General features: G+C 36.2%; 1 protein-coding gene across 9 annotated transcripts in view; it reads left to right on the forward strand.

The window, feature by feature from the left end:
* Window positions 1–16,618, forward strand: part of LOC143654020 (uncharacterized) — a 549,535-nt gene that overhangs the window by 180,296 nt on the left and 352,621 nt on the right. The window contains exons 4-5 of one of the 9 annotated variants that reach the window (XM_077125484.1): window positions 5,455–5,555; window positions 5,900–5,974. The exons of the other annotated variants lie outside the window; for them this stretch is intronic. Coding sequence (XP_076981599.1) covers window positions 5,455–5,504 — 50 coding nt within the window. The 3' untranslated portion in view covers window positions 5,505–5,555; window positions 5,900–5,974. Of the gene's footprint in view, window positions 1–5,454; window positions 5,556–5,899; window positions 5,975–16,618 lie in introns of those variants that run through there. 9 annotated transcript variants of the gene reach the window in all.

Genomic DNA, 16,618 nt, shown 5'->3' on the forward strand with positions numbered 1-16,618 from the left:
CCTAAACCATTTGATTTTTCTCTTTATAGCAGTGTATCAGTTGTAAAACTTTTAGTGGTTTATTCTATTGACATGGACTTGATAACAGTTATAACTTCTGAGCTAAAAATATTAGCTTAGCAGTTTTTATATTTTAAAAGTGTTAAGCTGCTATAAAAATGATAATGTAGCTATTCCTGACTAGTTATAATCTGTTATGCTGTTCATGCTGAGAAAATATTCAGTGGTTACAGCCAGTGAAAGGGTCTTTTTCTCATACTTAGAACAAATTATGGGAATAGAATTAAGAGAAGGAAAACTGAATGTCCATAGGAAATTAAATTTGGAAGTAAAAGTTAGGAAAAAGGAGCCAAGAGTGACCAGTTATTAATGCTTTGTCTCTGTGTGTATGGGTGTATGTAGACAGGAACATCTCTTTATGTTTACATAGGGTATTTGCATATGTCACAGTATTTAAGAGCTCAGTTTGCAGTGCCAGTTTGGGTTCTCAATTCAGCTTTGCCATTTACTAGATATGTGACCACAGTCAAATTAATTTGACTTTCTGAATTACAGTTCCTTCATCTGTAAAATGGGGATGTTAATAAAATCTGAGCCCCAGGGCATTTGGGGAATATAAGTGAGCACATGAAATGCCTTGCTCATAGAAAATACTCAAAAAAATGTTAGCTGCTATTTTACTATTATTATTAAGTTGCCATTATTTTTAATACATGAGCATGGGCTAGTGTCAGCAATATGACTTCTATCTTCAGAACTGACCTGGATTATCCTTTTAACTCTTGCAGATTTTCAGTAGGAAAATGGGAGGTTTGGGTTAGATGGCCTCCAAAACATTTTCAAGCTTCAAATATCCTCTTTCAGGCCTATGATTTTTAAGGTGTTGTTTTGGTCACATTGGGAAGGCACATGGTGACATCGACTGTCCTTCTCTCCTGGCTTCTTGTTTCAAACTCGCTCTCTCACCTTCTGGCATCTCCTGGGGTGTTTCCCTTCTGCATCTCTAAAGATCTGTGTCCTCTCCAAAATGTCCCTCTCTTACAGGATTCCAGAAAGTGGATTTAGACCCACTTTGAATGGGCAATATCAACTCTCCATGGAAACAACCTAATCAAAAGGCCCCACCTATAATAAGTCTGCACCCATGAGATTGGATTAAAAGAACATGGCTTTTCTGGGGTACAGAACAGTTTCAAACCAGCACTGGTGTTTTTTTTTTTTTTTTTTTTTTCTGTCATGTGCAGGCACCAGGAATCAAATCTGGGTCTCTGGCATGGCAGGCAAGAACTTTGCCTGTTGAGCCACTGTGGCCCACCCTGTTTTGTGTTTTTTTACATTGATTTTGTCAAATAAATTTTATATTATTTTAATTTGGACTTGTTGGAGATAAGCTTTCCCACTCTGTATTATTTTTTCTTCTGGAGCGTGCATGTATGTGTGTATGTGCACCTGTGTGTGTGTGTAAGTGCATGTTTGTGTGCATGTGTGTATGTATATATATATATATATATATATATGCACATATATTCATCCCTTGCTTCAGAGAGAAAGGCATAGAGCTATGTACAACCAGCCACAGGATATCAGTTTTAATTATAAAATGTTGTGTGAGGAAGACATGTAATCAGAACTTTCATATTTCCATATCAGTCAAGGAAATTGGAAAGACAAAATCCTAGACTTGCCACTTATTAGGTATGAAATTTTGGGCAAGTCATTTTTCTGCCATGCTTTTTTTTATCTGTAAAATAGAGTCAGTTGGGCAGGCCATGGTGGCTGAGCAGGCAGAGTTCTCGCCTGCCATACTGGAGACCCAGGTTGGATTCCTGGTGTCTGCCCATGCGAAAAAACAAAAAAACCAGAGTTAATCATAGGGATCAACCCTTAGGGTTATTTTGAGGATTAAATGAGTACTACGTATGGATGCCTGGGACATAGCACTTAGTATTATTTATTTCTGTTCTACACACACACACACACACACACACACACAAAGACAAAGTAAGCACTCTTACTGTATCCAAAGGTCTAGTTCTCTCATCCAGGGCTATAAAATCAACCTCTCACTTAACTACATTCATATTAAATACAAACCCTATCTTTCCTTGGACAGAGACTCTGTCTTATATAATTTAAGATACTTGGTACAATGTGATTATGGAGAGCAAAGAGCTCAGTACAATTTTCAGTATCTATCCGTTCTTTTTACTTTATGGTGTCTTCTATGTCAAAGAAAGATGTTTCTAAAACAGTTATTTCAAATATACTTTTGTAGATTAAAGGTACAAAACTATAGCTAAACAGGGTGTTCCTTCTTATGTGATTGAGTTTTTTCTAAAACAACCTTGAGTTCCATAAATACACTTTGCTTATTCTCATTGCCTTCATTGCTGATGTGGTTCGTATCCAACAACTGTAATGGATGTGTCTGGTAGGCAGAATAATGGCCCTCCAAAGATGTTTGCATCCCAGTCCCTAGAATCTGTGAATATGTTACCTTGCATGGTAAAAGGGACTTGCAAATGGGATTAAGTTAACGACCTTGAGGTGAAGAGAGCATCCTAAATTATCCAAATGAGCCCAATTTTATAAGCCTTATAAAAGGGAGGGAGGGCAGTCGGGGTCAGAGGGAAGTTTGAAGGTGCTGTGCTGATGGCTTTGAAGATGAAGATAGGGTCCATTAGGGAATGCAAGCAGGCAGTCTGCCTCTAGAAGCTGGGAAAGACAAGGGACCAGACCAGACCAGATTCTCTCCTCGAGCCTTCTGAGGGAACACAGCCATCCCGACATCTTGACTTGAGCACTGCTGACCTCCAGAGCTATAAGATAATAAATTTGTGTTGTTTTAAGCCACTGAGTTTGTGATAAATTGTGACAGCAGCAATAGAAAACTAATGCAATGTGGTAGCTTGTTTACCTGTGTAGAAAAGAGTATTTTTGAGGATCCTTAAGTATCATGAAGGGGAAAATATTATGGTCAATAATTGTATTTTGTGGGCCATTTAGTGCCTCTGTAGATTTTTGTTCTTACAATTACAACCTTTTCATCTTTTCTAGGGCAGTTTTATGAAGCTATTTATATTTTAGATGACAGAGCATGTTTAAAAGTCTTTTTCCCCAAAGCATAAACTAAAGATATTTTAGACCATAAAATGTGTTATTTTCCCATAACACTAAGTAAACATTTGCATCTCCTAGAAATAATATATTTTTACTAGTCTCCAGAGATAAGAGCATACCCTAAAGAATACCCTGGCTTTTGAAAGGAATAAGTCTGTGATAAAATAAAGGAATTGTTTCCTTATGGACCGGTCAGTTTGGATTTTCTCACAGGGCTCATGCCTTCCTTTTTTTTTACACCCCTGCCTGCTCTAGCTATGACCTGTCTTCAGGTACCAAGTTACTCAGATAAGCAGAGTCTTAATTTAATGCTTTTTATCAATCATTTCTTCATGATTGAAGGTGACAAAGCCATTTCGAAGATAATTAAAACCAAAATTACAGAATTAGAAGGCTGAATATGGATCTCTCTTCCCTATTCCTTCTTTCCTTCTTTTCTCCTAACACATGCTCTTTTCCCTCTTTGTCTCACCTTCAGTTTCACATTGTCAGCATAGACATGTAGAGATCTTTGTGATCTCAAGTTGGGTCTATTGGAGTTTCAAGTCATATGCTTAGAAGGCTCCAGTAGCAGTACAAATAATTACAGGAGCCAGGCAGTGGTAGCAGATAATGGGGACTGTGGTGGACTGGAGCCGTATGATCTTAGCTGACTTTTGGCATTTTGGAACATAGACCTAAGTATTGACAGATACTCTGATTTTTCAAGAAAAGTCAAAAATCTCTATTTTTATGCAAAATTTCACAATTTTTAAATACCATAGACCAGACCTAACGTCTCTGGAGTGGGTTCAGCCAGGGGAGATATGACCTTGATTTGTATTATTTCTAATTTCTACTGTAGATATATAGTATTTTCTGTATTCTCATTTTCCTGTCCCACAGCCTAATCTATTTATCAATCCTTGGGAGATTAGAGGGTGCTATGGTAGCCCCTGGGAATGCATTGGAGGAAAATCTGGGAGCATAATGGAAAGCTTATTTTTAAAAATGCATATAAGCTGAGATCTAAGGAAGTGGTAGGTAGGAACTGGTTCAGTATGAAGGGGTTGTGTGTGTGTGTCAGTATGTATAAGAAACTTCTAACAGGGAATGGTGTAAACAAAGTCATAGAGGCAAGAGAGGATAGTACACTTTAGAAGAAACAGAGATGCTCAACTTAGCCAGAATTTTTACTTTAGAGTGAAGTAAAGGGAATAATAAGAGATGACCCAGTAGAAGCAGATAGGCAGGGAAATGTGAGAACCTACTACATTGTAAACAGTGTTTAGTTTTAACTTGAGGCAATAAAGGACCCATCTGCTTCTCTTCTCTCTAAAGCTGACTATTCTCTTCCAATCCCAGGAATACTCCTCTGATTTATTTCTTTTGCTCAAGGCTCTTAGTGATTTTATACAACAACAAATCTCATGCCGCTATTAGCAGACTACAGGCATTGGGATCTAGGGCAACCTGAGAAAGCCTATTTTTAGGGTTGAGGATAGCATTAGAATTGGGAATACAGCAATTGGACTGATTTCAGTTCAAAGTATCCTAGATTCCTTGCTGTGTGAAATGCAGAAGAGCTCTTCCTGAGGAGAACCCATTTAGACTTTTCACTGTCATGCTATTCCCATTGACCATTAGAATGCCAGCACAAATAATGTGAAATATATGATGGTGTCTGTGATTTTGAATTTATGCTTGGGGTGACTCAAAGAAATGACCCACATATATATTAACCCTAGCATTGGAGAAGGGCTGGCAAATTGAAACATTTCTGGCCTATTTCCTAAGGCAAAGGAGAATGGCTTCATGCCTTTGTAATGGGCAGACATCTAGGAAAAAAAAAGTGCAGAAAGTAGCAATTTAGAAGGCCATATAATACATGTAAAACTAGGTCAAGTGGCAGTTTGGTTATGTAGGAGTCATCTTATTAATAAAATAAATCATTTATTATTATTTTACCACTTCAAGGTGCATTATGTATAATAATACCTGAATGGCTATTTCTAGGTAGTGTACTAATGATTTTCCTAGACTGAAATCACTATAAAAATCATGAGACCAAGTGAGAAAGATACTGCCTGTTCATTGAACAAGTTAGCTAGCTGCTCTTTTTCTTTAATAAGTGAGAGACATTGGGTGTAAATTTGTTTGAAATTCGTATAATTTGCTATATTTTTATTTTCAATATGCAGGAAATAGTATACTAGGCTACATTATGAGAAACAGAATTATTTCATTAGCATAACTGAAGCAGATGCTATTTCTTGAGTTAACAGGTCAATGTGTGAAAATATGTTAGGCCACTGTTTCTGGATTTTTCTCATTGTGCTGCTATTTGTTTGCTAGCAAATATCTTAATGATGAAGTCCAGGAACGTATACTCGGCAGACCAATGAAGTCAATAAAAGAACTTGCAGCCAAGTTAGACCTCCCATAGGAAGCACCAGGTTGGAAAATTAGTCATTTTTTCCTTGTAAATTAACAAGATATAATTGGAATAAATTGCTTCTTTGAATATCTTAGCACAGTGAGTCCACATCTGTGAATGCCTAGAATTTATTCCAATACTATGTGCTAGGAAAAAAATCTTTCTTCTAATAAAATGGTATAGGGTCCTTTATCTTAAATTATCCTCAAGTTTATCTTTAGATATTATGTGTCTAAGTCTGATTTATCATCTTAACTTACAATGACTTTTATAAACTATTCCTCTTATGTATATGAATATGATCAATATATTATTCCTCTCATTGTATATATAAGGCTAAATAAATTTATTTCCCAATTTCAGAAAAATTGCTTTGAAAATGTAAATTGACCACTTCAATGGATACCTCAGTGCTTCGCTCATCTATAATATGAGTAGGTTGGTCATACTTTTTAATAGTAATTGTAGTAGCTACCAATTTTTGATCACTTATATCCTAGGTAATAAGCACATATTTTTTCATCACAACAAAAATTGGTATTATTTACTATTTGACGGATGGAGAAAGTGACACTTTGGAGGTTTAAAAGCATTATTAAGGTCACATTGCTAGTAAGTATTCCATGCCAAGTTTTTAGCTTATGTTAACCTTACTCCAAAGCCTGAGCTTCTAACCCTAAAACTAGAATTTCTTTAGTGTTTTCCACCTGTTGGAATTTCACCTATAAGTCTCAACTCAAGCCCTGATTTCAAGATGCTTTTCTCTATAATATCAATAAACCTGATAATTTTGTGTTTCTGTGTGACAATGACAGTGGTCTCAAACTTGTGTCCTTCTGGTACAGCACCTTGGAATTTCTGATGACTTTTGTCAACCACAGGGAATGTTACTATGCTTAATTCCACCCTAGTAACTAGAAGCACTTTTGTAATCATACAATATAACTCTATTAATTGTAAAATGAATGTAGGTCTTCTTATCACATAAAAATCCCCATAATATAAATTTAAGAAATCATACTTCTAAATATTCCCATTAATATTTGTTCAAGTCTTATTTCTTTCAATTGTATCTTATTTTCATAATTTTTGAGGGGATGTTTCACTTTTCTGAAGTTGCTAGAATGTAATATACCAAGGAGTGCAGATCAATTTGAAATAATTTTCTTGGTTTTAGGAATTTTAATCTGCATGTTCACTGCCCTGTGCCCCATGGAATAAGCTGAGGATAGCCAACGTGTGAGTCACTCCCTGATAGGTTTAAAGCTTGCACATACTTGACTTATAAAATCTTCAGAAAAATTACAGTAAAAAATGTGGACATGAGTTGTCTTTTAAACTAAAATTAGAGAGGAACAGCAGGAATATGACTGTGTAAATTCACTTGGAATGAATAAAAATATTTGGAAATGATATCACCAGGAACCTGCTCTTCACTATTTTTGACTCTGTTTCCTTGTTATTGGTTCAATTCAAAGACAACTCTTGAAACCCAAAGACAGTTTTTTGCAGCTCTTGGAACTTCTCAGTTCTACATTGATCTTCAGGTAGAAAGAGAATATTCGCTTTTTCTAGCAGCTGAAAAGAGTTCAGGCATTGAGTCTCCAGGGTCTTGTCTCCAGGGACCTTATCGGTCTGACTTAGATTATATGGCCGTCCTTGAAGCAGTCACCATGGCCACAGTGAGCTGCTGATGGAAGAAGGGTGGGTGGAATTGGAGCTGGATATAGGTATAAATTTACCTGTCCTGAATGATTTACCACTTTGGGATACTTTTAGGAAAAGGGGAAAGGGTATATATAAACTTAGAAGGCATCCAATTATTGCCCCCTAAAACATTTTACACCTTGCTTCAGAGAGATCTTTTGCCTATTCCACACATCCAGAGCTAATTTACAAGATGAAGTCCACACCCTACAGAAGGCATATGAGATCCTTGAGAAACATATCTCTCTGTATCTTATAGTTCCCTCTCTGCTAACATTGCCAAATTGATGCCAGTCTTTGGTCTTTCCACCAGAATCCAATCTAGCCACAAGTAATCAAATAGTTTACTCTGATTTCATTAATTCACTCATTCATTCATTATTCATTGATTTCTTTTTCAGTACTAGGCAGCATACTATGTGTTTTAACAATATGCAGAAAGACATAATCTCTACACACAGTAGATACATATAGTGGAAGAGACAGGTAAATGCAAAATAGGAATAAAATGTTGATGGCTAAAGTACAGAGTATAAGAAAGTACTTGAGTGGGGTGTTTCACCTTGTCTTTGGGCATTTGGGAGAACTTCTCAGAGAAACTAAAACTTGGATGGTAAACGAACAATAATTAGGAGTTAACTGGGCTAGCTGAGGAGAAGAACATATTCCTAGTTAGAAGGAACATGTCGGTTTTTTACACAGTGAGTCTTGCACTTCTCTGAATAAATATGTTATGGCAGACATTACTAATTAACTATCTTGTAGCTACTCTCTCTTTTACCAAGTGAAATCCAATTTTATTCCAGGCTAAAATTTGCCCAAATAATGGCATTTACTTTCCAGACTCCCTTGCAGCTGAGTTTTGTCACTCTTACACAAACAAACAAATAGAACAAAAACATAGGAAAAACAAAACAAAGAAAGAAATGTTTCTAAAGGGAGTCAGAAATAGCTTCAGGAAATGACTTCCTTGAATAGTTGAGCATTTTCAAGGTTGGCTTAAAGCTAACAAAGAAGATATTTAAAATTTTGTTATAAAACTAACTTGGCTAATCAAAATTCGCATTACCAAAATACCTTCCCCCCAGTTTTTATTCTGTAGTGTTTGTTAAAATTCACATCCCTCTGAAGAACTTTATTTTATCCTGACAGTTGAAAACATTAAAAATGCTCAATGAAAACTGTCAAATATTCAAATAGAAAGAAATTTGCATTTCAGTTCTCTGAGTCATAGATATAAATGATCCCTAAAGTCTATAAAAGCCTTATCATTATGCTTAGTAGGCAGGTTTCCTTTTTACTAATAAGGCTTTAGCACAGGCATAAAAGGTTAAGTGATTAGTGCAGGAGAGTCTGGGATAAAAAGGTGAGGACTATTGTTGTTCTTTTTATTGTAAGCTTGTATTTGCCTTAAGTCAGTGTTTTCTTGCATGGCAAATAGCACTCCTCAGACTGTATTAAAAGGTTTCAGTGGGTTCATTAAGTCAGAAGTCTTGGCTTCCCATAGTTATTGTAACACAAACCAATCCCTAGTTACTTAATTATTCTTAAAACCATGTCCGTAAATAATGCTTTCATATTACAGGAGACAATGCCATTTATGGCTCCAGTTATGGTAATAGGAATATGTCTTCTGGTATATGAAACGTTCTTTATTTTTCTGGGCACCTTGATTTCTTTGGGGGTCAAGTTTGAGGGTTACTTTTTGTTATGGGAAGACAGCAATCTTGGATTGAAGAGGAGAGTAGTGAGGAATTATCCATTTGTAGCAGATCATGCATTCTGCAATATGACCTAGAAAGACATTCTACCAAATTCATAGATGCTTAAGTGATCCTATTTCTTGAAGAAATCCATGTGTAGAGTACCCTCATGGGCTGGAGCCATTTCCTCTATTTCTCTATCCTTCAGAGACTAACATGGGTACTCAATACTGAAAACATCTACGAACTAGAAGAAACCTCACTATCTTGTCCATGCTTCTTCCATTTGTAAGCCAGGCAACTAAAACCATTAGAGATTTAATAGTTCACTAAAGACCTTCACGATGTAAGCTGAATCTGGATCCCAGGTCTCGTGATTGCTAGTTATAGCTTAATTATTGGAAGAAAAATTAAATGAATATGTATAATATGTATAATTTACTCTCTGAAGACGTGAGCCTTCTAAAGCCCTTTAGAGTGAAGTGGGCCCTTTTTTGTCCCAACTTTACCAGTGTCACAGGTGTAATTCTCTTCCTTTTTTTGGTTATAAGTGACAGAAACCTGATATTTGGAATATGCAAAGGGGGTATTAATGAGCTTGTAGAATCTAATAGATGGTGGAGTAGAGTATTCAAACCATAGAAATTGAGAGTTCCAGGCCTTAGGAATAACTGGAAAAATGGAGACTGACCCTACTGGTTGGTCTCAACCTCCCTCTCTCCTCTCCATCCTTCATATTTGGTTTTTCTTGTCTGTTGGATTTTTATTTTCTCAGTGAGGATCATATTCCTTCTTCCATGTGGTAGAGTGAACTTTCATTAAACTGTTGATTTCTCTAGTGGGAAATAATAGTATATTTTAGCTCATAAAAAAATTATAGGGTCTCTAATAAATATTAATGAGAGAAGTATTCCAACTTTTAGAATCCTAACTTAGACTGCTTTTCATTTTTGGAAAACACACAAATTATTAAAGATAAGAAATTAATATTCCCTCACCCTTCATGGCCTCTTTCATAAAGGTGCCACAACCCAAATGGTTACTACCCTAGCTTTTGTGAATGAGATTAGAATATCTGTTTTTTTTTTTGCTTGCTTACTTTATGTCAGGCACTGTTTTAAATATTTAAATGCTGCAATGAGCATATAAGATACATGATTCCTAGTTTGTAGACAAGGATAAGATACATAATTATTCTTAGTTTGTAGACAAGGAAACAAACATAGAGGTTAAATAACTTGTTTGAGCTACACAGTTTATACTACTTACAGTTTGGGAGAAAATAGTCACAGATTGTATTTGATAAAGGACATGTATCTCAAATACATAAAGAACTCTTACAAATCAATAATAAAAGGCAAATAACTCAATTATAAAATTGGCAAAGAATGTGAATAGATGTTTATCCAAAGAAGAGATACAGATGTGCAACAAGCTCATGAAAAAGTGCTTAAGTCCATTTGTCAGTGGCTAAGAGAGGAAGGAGGGAAGGAAGGAAGGAGGGATATGGAAAAGTCGAGTAATTAGAACCCTCATACAATGCTGGTAAGAATATAAAAATAGTTCAGCCAGTTCCTCCCTGGCTGCCTGCATATCAGCCCCCATCATGAATGCCAGGTAACTATTGGGACCAGAAATTTTATGACCAACTGACTATTTGAACAGAAACAAATGGTCACTGATGTCATTCATCCGGGGAAGGCAAGTACCTCAGACAGAAGTTTGGGAAAACTAGCCAAAATATTCAAGACTACATCAGATGCCATCCATGTATTTCTGGGTTCAGAACCCATTTTAGTGTAAGACAAGTGGCTTCAGCATGATTTATGATTCCTTGAATTATGCAAAGATCAGTGAGCCCAAAGGCAGACTTGTAAGATGTGGCCTATAAGAGAAGAAAAAGACCTCAAGAAAACAGCAAAAGGAATGCTAGAACAGAATGAAGTAAGTCACGGGACTGCAAAGGCCAATATTGGTGCTGGCAAAATGGAGTAAAGATTCTTCAGTTACTTGATTGGCGATTGTTGCAGATTTCTCAACAAAGGATTAATATAGCTAAATATTTTTCTAAAAAAGTGCAGCTACTTTGGAAAACAGTTTGGAAGTTCTACAAATGTTATACATAGACTTACTATATGACTTACTATATGATTTATTAGGTATATATCCAATAGAAATGAAGACATACATCCACATAAAAACTTGTACATGAATCTTTATAGCAACATTATTCATAATGGCCACAAAATGGAAGCAACCAAAATGTCCATCAACTGATGAATGGATAAATAGAATGTGGTATAGCCATACAGTAGAATATTATTTGGCAATAAAAAGGAATGAAGTATTGATTCATACTATGACATGAATGAATCTTGAAAACATTATGCTAAGTGAAATAAGTCATTCACAAAAGACCACATATTGTATGGTTATATGTATATTAAATGTCCAGAATAGACACATATCGAGAGGCAAAAAATAGATTGTCTGCCTAGGACTGGAGGAGTTAATGGAGTTGGGGTGTAGTGGTGATTAATGGCTAAAGAATATGAAATTTTTGTTTGTGGGGGTCATGAAAAGGTTCAAATTAGGTTTTGTTGATGGTCACAACTCTGTGGTTATACCAAAAGCTATTGAATTGTATATTTTAAATGGATTAAGTTTATGGTATGTGAATTATAGTTCAATAAAACTCTGAACAAAAAAAAGATGACAGTTTGTAGGTGGAGATCCTTGGAAGTGTATGGCTTGACTCTTGGGCCCATACTTTTCACCAGTATGACACATTGCCTTGTAAAGGATTTAAAAATTACGTTAAATTCTGTCGGTGATAGTTACAATATTGCTGTTAATTACTAATAGTAACTCTCAAATGAAAAATTAAAATAGTACAGGGAAGATAAGGCCTGAATAATGATTTAGCATTATGAAAATTATTTCCACCTAAAGACCACTGCTGTAACTTATAGAATGTTCCATATCTTCTCTAAATAAAAAAACAACTTAGTTTTCAGCAAGAAGTATTTGCCTTTGGGTCTAAGAATTTTTTTTTATTATTAAATGTACTTAAATAATGAAAGACACAAATGAGGGGGTAGTAGAGTAATCTATATTGAAAACTGAAATTTAGGTAACAATGAATTCCTGGTAGTGTAGGCACAGACGAATCTATCTCTTCATCGCTTGAATTCTGTGATTCTCAATTCCAGCATGTGTGCGAATGTGTTCATGGTCTACGCAGTCATATCTGAGACCAAAAGGTAGTCAGTATAGCATGTTGTCAAGCATGTAGTTTTTGAGGTTAAACTGTTTATCATTGGATCTGGACCAACTATATGACCTTGGGTAAGATGCTTAACCTTCCTATGCCTCTGTTAGCTTGTCTGTAATAATCACTGACAACAGTTGTAGATACAGTAGTTTGGCTCTCAAACCTCATTCCAACCTCATTCTGTGCTGCTTTCTTCTACTATGGGTAGCATTCATAATTCTGGTTGTAAATTCTATTCAGCTAGTTGGCTGCATTCATACGAGATTAGAAGAGGGAAGTGAAATGGAGTTATTTTCCTTCATCTTCCTTTAATTGATTGTTGGTGGAAAGCAACTTGGTAGAGAAATGAGAGAACTCATTCTCCAGGTTCTTGGTTGTGTAGAGGCAATTGTGGAGATATCAGTAGTGGCAGTGGGTCATAACTCTACTTTCTTGATCACTGGGTATCAGATATGATGGTTGTTTCTTCATTCAAAATTATCAAATGGTGGTTTCAAGAGTAGTAGCTTTCCTGGCAGGTCAGTTCTGTATTGTGTTGGGAGATACTCCTGAAGGCTCTGCCTGGATCCAGTGGTTTTGTATGAAATACTTTATGTATCATTTCCTTCAGTTTAAAATACCTTGAATGGTTTATTTTTCTTCTACTGAACTGTTGCCATTATAGGATTTGTTAACTAGGAGTGGAGCTGCTTTGATTTAGAGGTCAGAGTAGAGTGCTGAAGAAAAGTATTGAATGAAGGCTGGAAGGTTAGTAACCATGGCAAGGTTTTAGTAAAACTAATACTTGTACTACCTTAGAAGGCAGATTATGGGACATCAGAGCCATGTTTGCAAGTAGAGATGGGGGGAATATGGCTTTGCTGAGACTGACTTTTCTGGCTGTGGCCTTAGTCAATATCAATTTAGAGCAATTATTTCCCGTACCTCAGACTATAAGAGATAAAATTGTGACCTTAGTCTTCTATAAAATCCTCCCATTAAGTGTTCTTGGCCAGGCAATGGGAGAAAAACCGCTGGCAAAGATTAAAATCTGGACAATGGGATTCAAACTAGTGGCAAGATTAAAGTTATTTCTTTTGGATTTAAGCCTATTGATTCAGATTACCACTGGCCAGGCATAAAAGCCAGTATCTAGCATGTAGGAAACTCAATAATAGTTATTGTCATTGTTTTCTGATCTAGCAAATAAAGCTGACTATTTTCCTGAGAACTTTGGGACCCTGTTGAAAGAAAAGCTACTTAAATTCCAATCAGTTATCTTTTCTAATTAACTGTATGATATTTTAGGACTTGTAAGTGATAAGCAGGATCTATGATGTATTCTAGTAATTCATAATTAAATTTAGAGAAAATCAAATGATCATCAAACACATGTATTCTATGAAGTCTTTGTCTTCAGTAGCTTACAGCCTTTCTCAGTAGAGCAACACATTATTATATTATCTTAGAATATACTGTTGTGAGTGCTATTACAAACATTTAAAGAGCATGATAAAGAGGATGATTAATTACTCTTAAGTGTAGAATTGTAGAAGACATTATAAAGGAGGCATAATTTTAGCTGAGCATTAAGGGATGCAGTGAATTTGATGAGGGGCAAAAAGTGACAAGAAAGGGCATTCCAAGTAGAAGAAATAGTAAGGAGTGTTTATGTACATGCTGTTTGCTAAGGTAGTACAAGTAGTCTGAGTTGGCTGGTGCAAAGTACACCTACAAAACAAACTGATGCTATGGTGAGTAAATTTATATACAATATTAGTAAATTCTATGTGAACCAAATATCTTCTTTAGACAGGAAACTTACAATTGCTAGGAGAGTGGTGGGTTGAACATTGAAATGTAGTTGCAAGCATTTTCCTAAAAAATGTTACAGAATAGTTAAAAGCAAACAATCACAAATATTTTATTAAGTGAAAATATAAGTTAAAGTAAGAATGGGGATTTGTGATGTAATTGAGGATAATTTTTTTTTAATAAACACAAGAAGAGAGGAGAACCTTTTGATGTGGTTCATTTTAGAGGTTAATGGTCTCCTGCTGTTATTTAGATCTTTATTTGAAAAAATTACTCTCAAAAGGTAAGATAGCTGAAACCAAGTAGACTTATTCAGGTTTTAGACCAGCATAGTGTCAGGAGACATCTGACAATAGCTGAAGCATTTTTTGGGTGGTAGGATTTACTACTCTTACTTAGTGGGTGGAGAACAAGGATGTTGCTAAACATTCTGCAATGGACAGGTCATCCTTTACAACAAAGAATAATCTGACCTAAAATACCAATAAAATCAAGGTTGAGAAAATGTGGTCTATAGTCTTGGATATTTTCAGTGTGTTCCTGGTTTTCTGCCTTGCTTATATACATGAGTTTGTATACACACATGTATTTATTTTCTCATAGAAGCAATGCCATACCAATAGCAATGAGGTAAACCAGATCTTGGTTTATAATTCTGTTCTTCAATAAAAGGAGCCAGGACTCCTGGGAGAAAGGGCTGGTTCTAGGACGGGGGCAGGAAACACACAAGGTGCAGTTTAGAGACAGAAAATAAAGAAGTGTCTCCTTTAATCCTTATAGTAGCTCATGAAGGAGTTACTATTGTTACTGTGCTTTATACACGACAGAACTGAAGGTGGGAGAGGTTAAGTAACTTGCACTACATCTCCCAGCTAATAAGTGGCAAAGCTGGAAGACCTTATTTGGTTAACTTGGTTAACTTAATCTCAAAAAAGGAAAATTCTCCCAATTATTTTCAGCTTTAAGGTGAATAAGTAATAAAAATTTATGGGAATTAACTTAGCCAGACATCTGTGCTTACGGAATTATATGGAAGAAAAACTCATTCTCTCTTGAAACGGGATAGTAATTATAGGTGCCTCTGAAACTCAGTTTTGTTGTGGCGTTATATTACTGTTTGGAATTCACTTTCCCTTGGTCTAGGAAAATCATTCTTGTCCTACCTTTTAAAACTCAGGTAGGCACACTGTTGTGGACAGAGCATTAGAAATTATTGTTGGCCTATAGATTCTGGATGATACTGACTAAAAACTCAAGCTCTTTCAAGTTGCCATTGGATAGCAGGAAATTCTCCATCATGAAGTAGTAGTGAAGTGTGTAACAGCAATTTTATAACTTAAAATATTTCTGTATTGAGAGCCATCAGGTTAAAATAATGAATGTTATATGTCACACTCCATAGATTTATTTTTACTCTATGCTGATGATATGAATCTAGTACAAAGTACTCTTTGACCTTTATCTGTAGAGTGCCTTTATCATGACAGGTCTGACCTGGATTAAGTACTGCTCACCTGACATGACCATAGGAAGATAATTCCTTTGCTGCATCTTACTAGGTTCTAAGTGATAGTACCCATCTTCAGATCTGTGAAGAACTTTCAGCCAAATCTAGAACATCTGCTCTTGTCCATGTTTTTTTTTTCTCCCTGGGCTCACATAGAGTGGAATGTCACTGCAGCTATTTGAACAAGTTGAATTAAATTGTTTAGGTCTTTGTAACCTGTGCTAACTCCAACATACTCATGTAATTGTGGTGCTCTATATTTGGGACTCACAATGAGGCCAGTTCACCATGAGGCCACACCTTGTGGTGAGTGAGCAGGGAACACATGAAGCCCGCTGCCCTGATTCCTAATATATATTTGTTGCTGGTTAGCTCTGTGACATTGGGCAAGGCCCTTTCATTCTTGGAGCCTGGCTTCTCCTGTATAAAACAAGAGTCAGGGTGTGATCTCTGAATCTAATCTCTTATAGTTCTGGGATTCACATTGTAGGAGCACAGACATGGAAGACACTTTGTGATCTGTGAGGACTTTACATTCTGATTTCATTAGTAATCAGTCTCAACACTGAGAATTCCAGCTCTCAGTGGTGGATGGAACATAACTGTTCTAATTTGCTAGCTGCCGGAATGCAACACACCAGAGATGGATTCGCTTTTAATAAAAGGGGATTTATTTTGTTGGTTCTTCAGAGGAAAGGCAGCTAACTTTCCACTGAGGTTCTTTCTTACGTGGAAGGCACAGGATAGTCTCTGCTGGTCTTCTCTCCAGGCCCCTGGGTTCCAACAACTTTCCCCGGGGTGATTTCTTTCTCCATCTCCAAGGGCTGAGCTGCAAGTGCTGAGATGAGGAATGCCAAGCTGCTTAGCTGTGCTACATTGCAATCTCTCATGTAAGCACCAGCCAATTAAGTCAAACGTCACTCATTGCAGCAGACACGCCTCCTAGCTGACTGCAGATGTAATTGGCAACAGATGAGGTTCACGTACTGTTGGCTTATGTCCGCAGCAACAAGATTAGGTATGCTCACCTGGCCAAGTTGACAACTGAATCTAATACAATAACTGTCTGAAAATTATTTCTGTACTTTGATTTAGGA

Source organism: Tamandua tetradactyla, chromosome 13, assembly GCF_023851605.1.
Source record: "Tamandua tetradactyla isolate mTamTet1 chromosome 13, mTamTet1.pri, whole genome shotgun sequence".
In the NCBI taxonomy this organism is placed as follows: domain Eukaryota; kingdom Metazoa; phylum Chordata; class Mammalia; order Pilosa; family Myrmecophagidae; genus Tamandua; species Tamandua tetradactyla.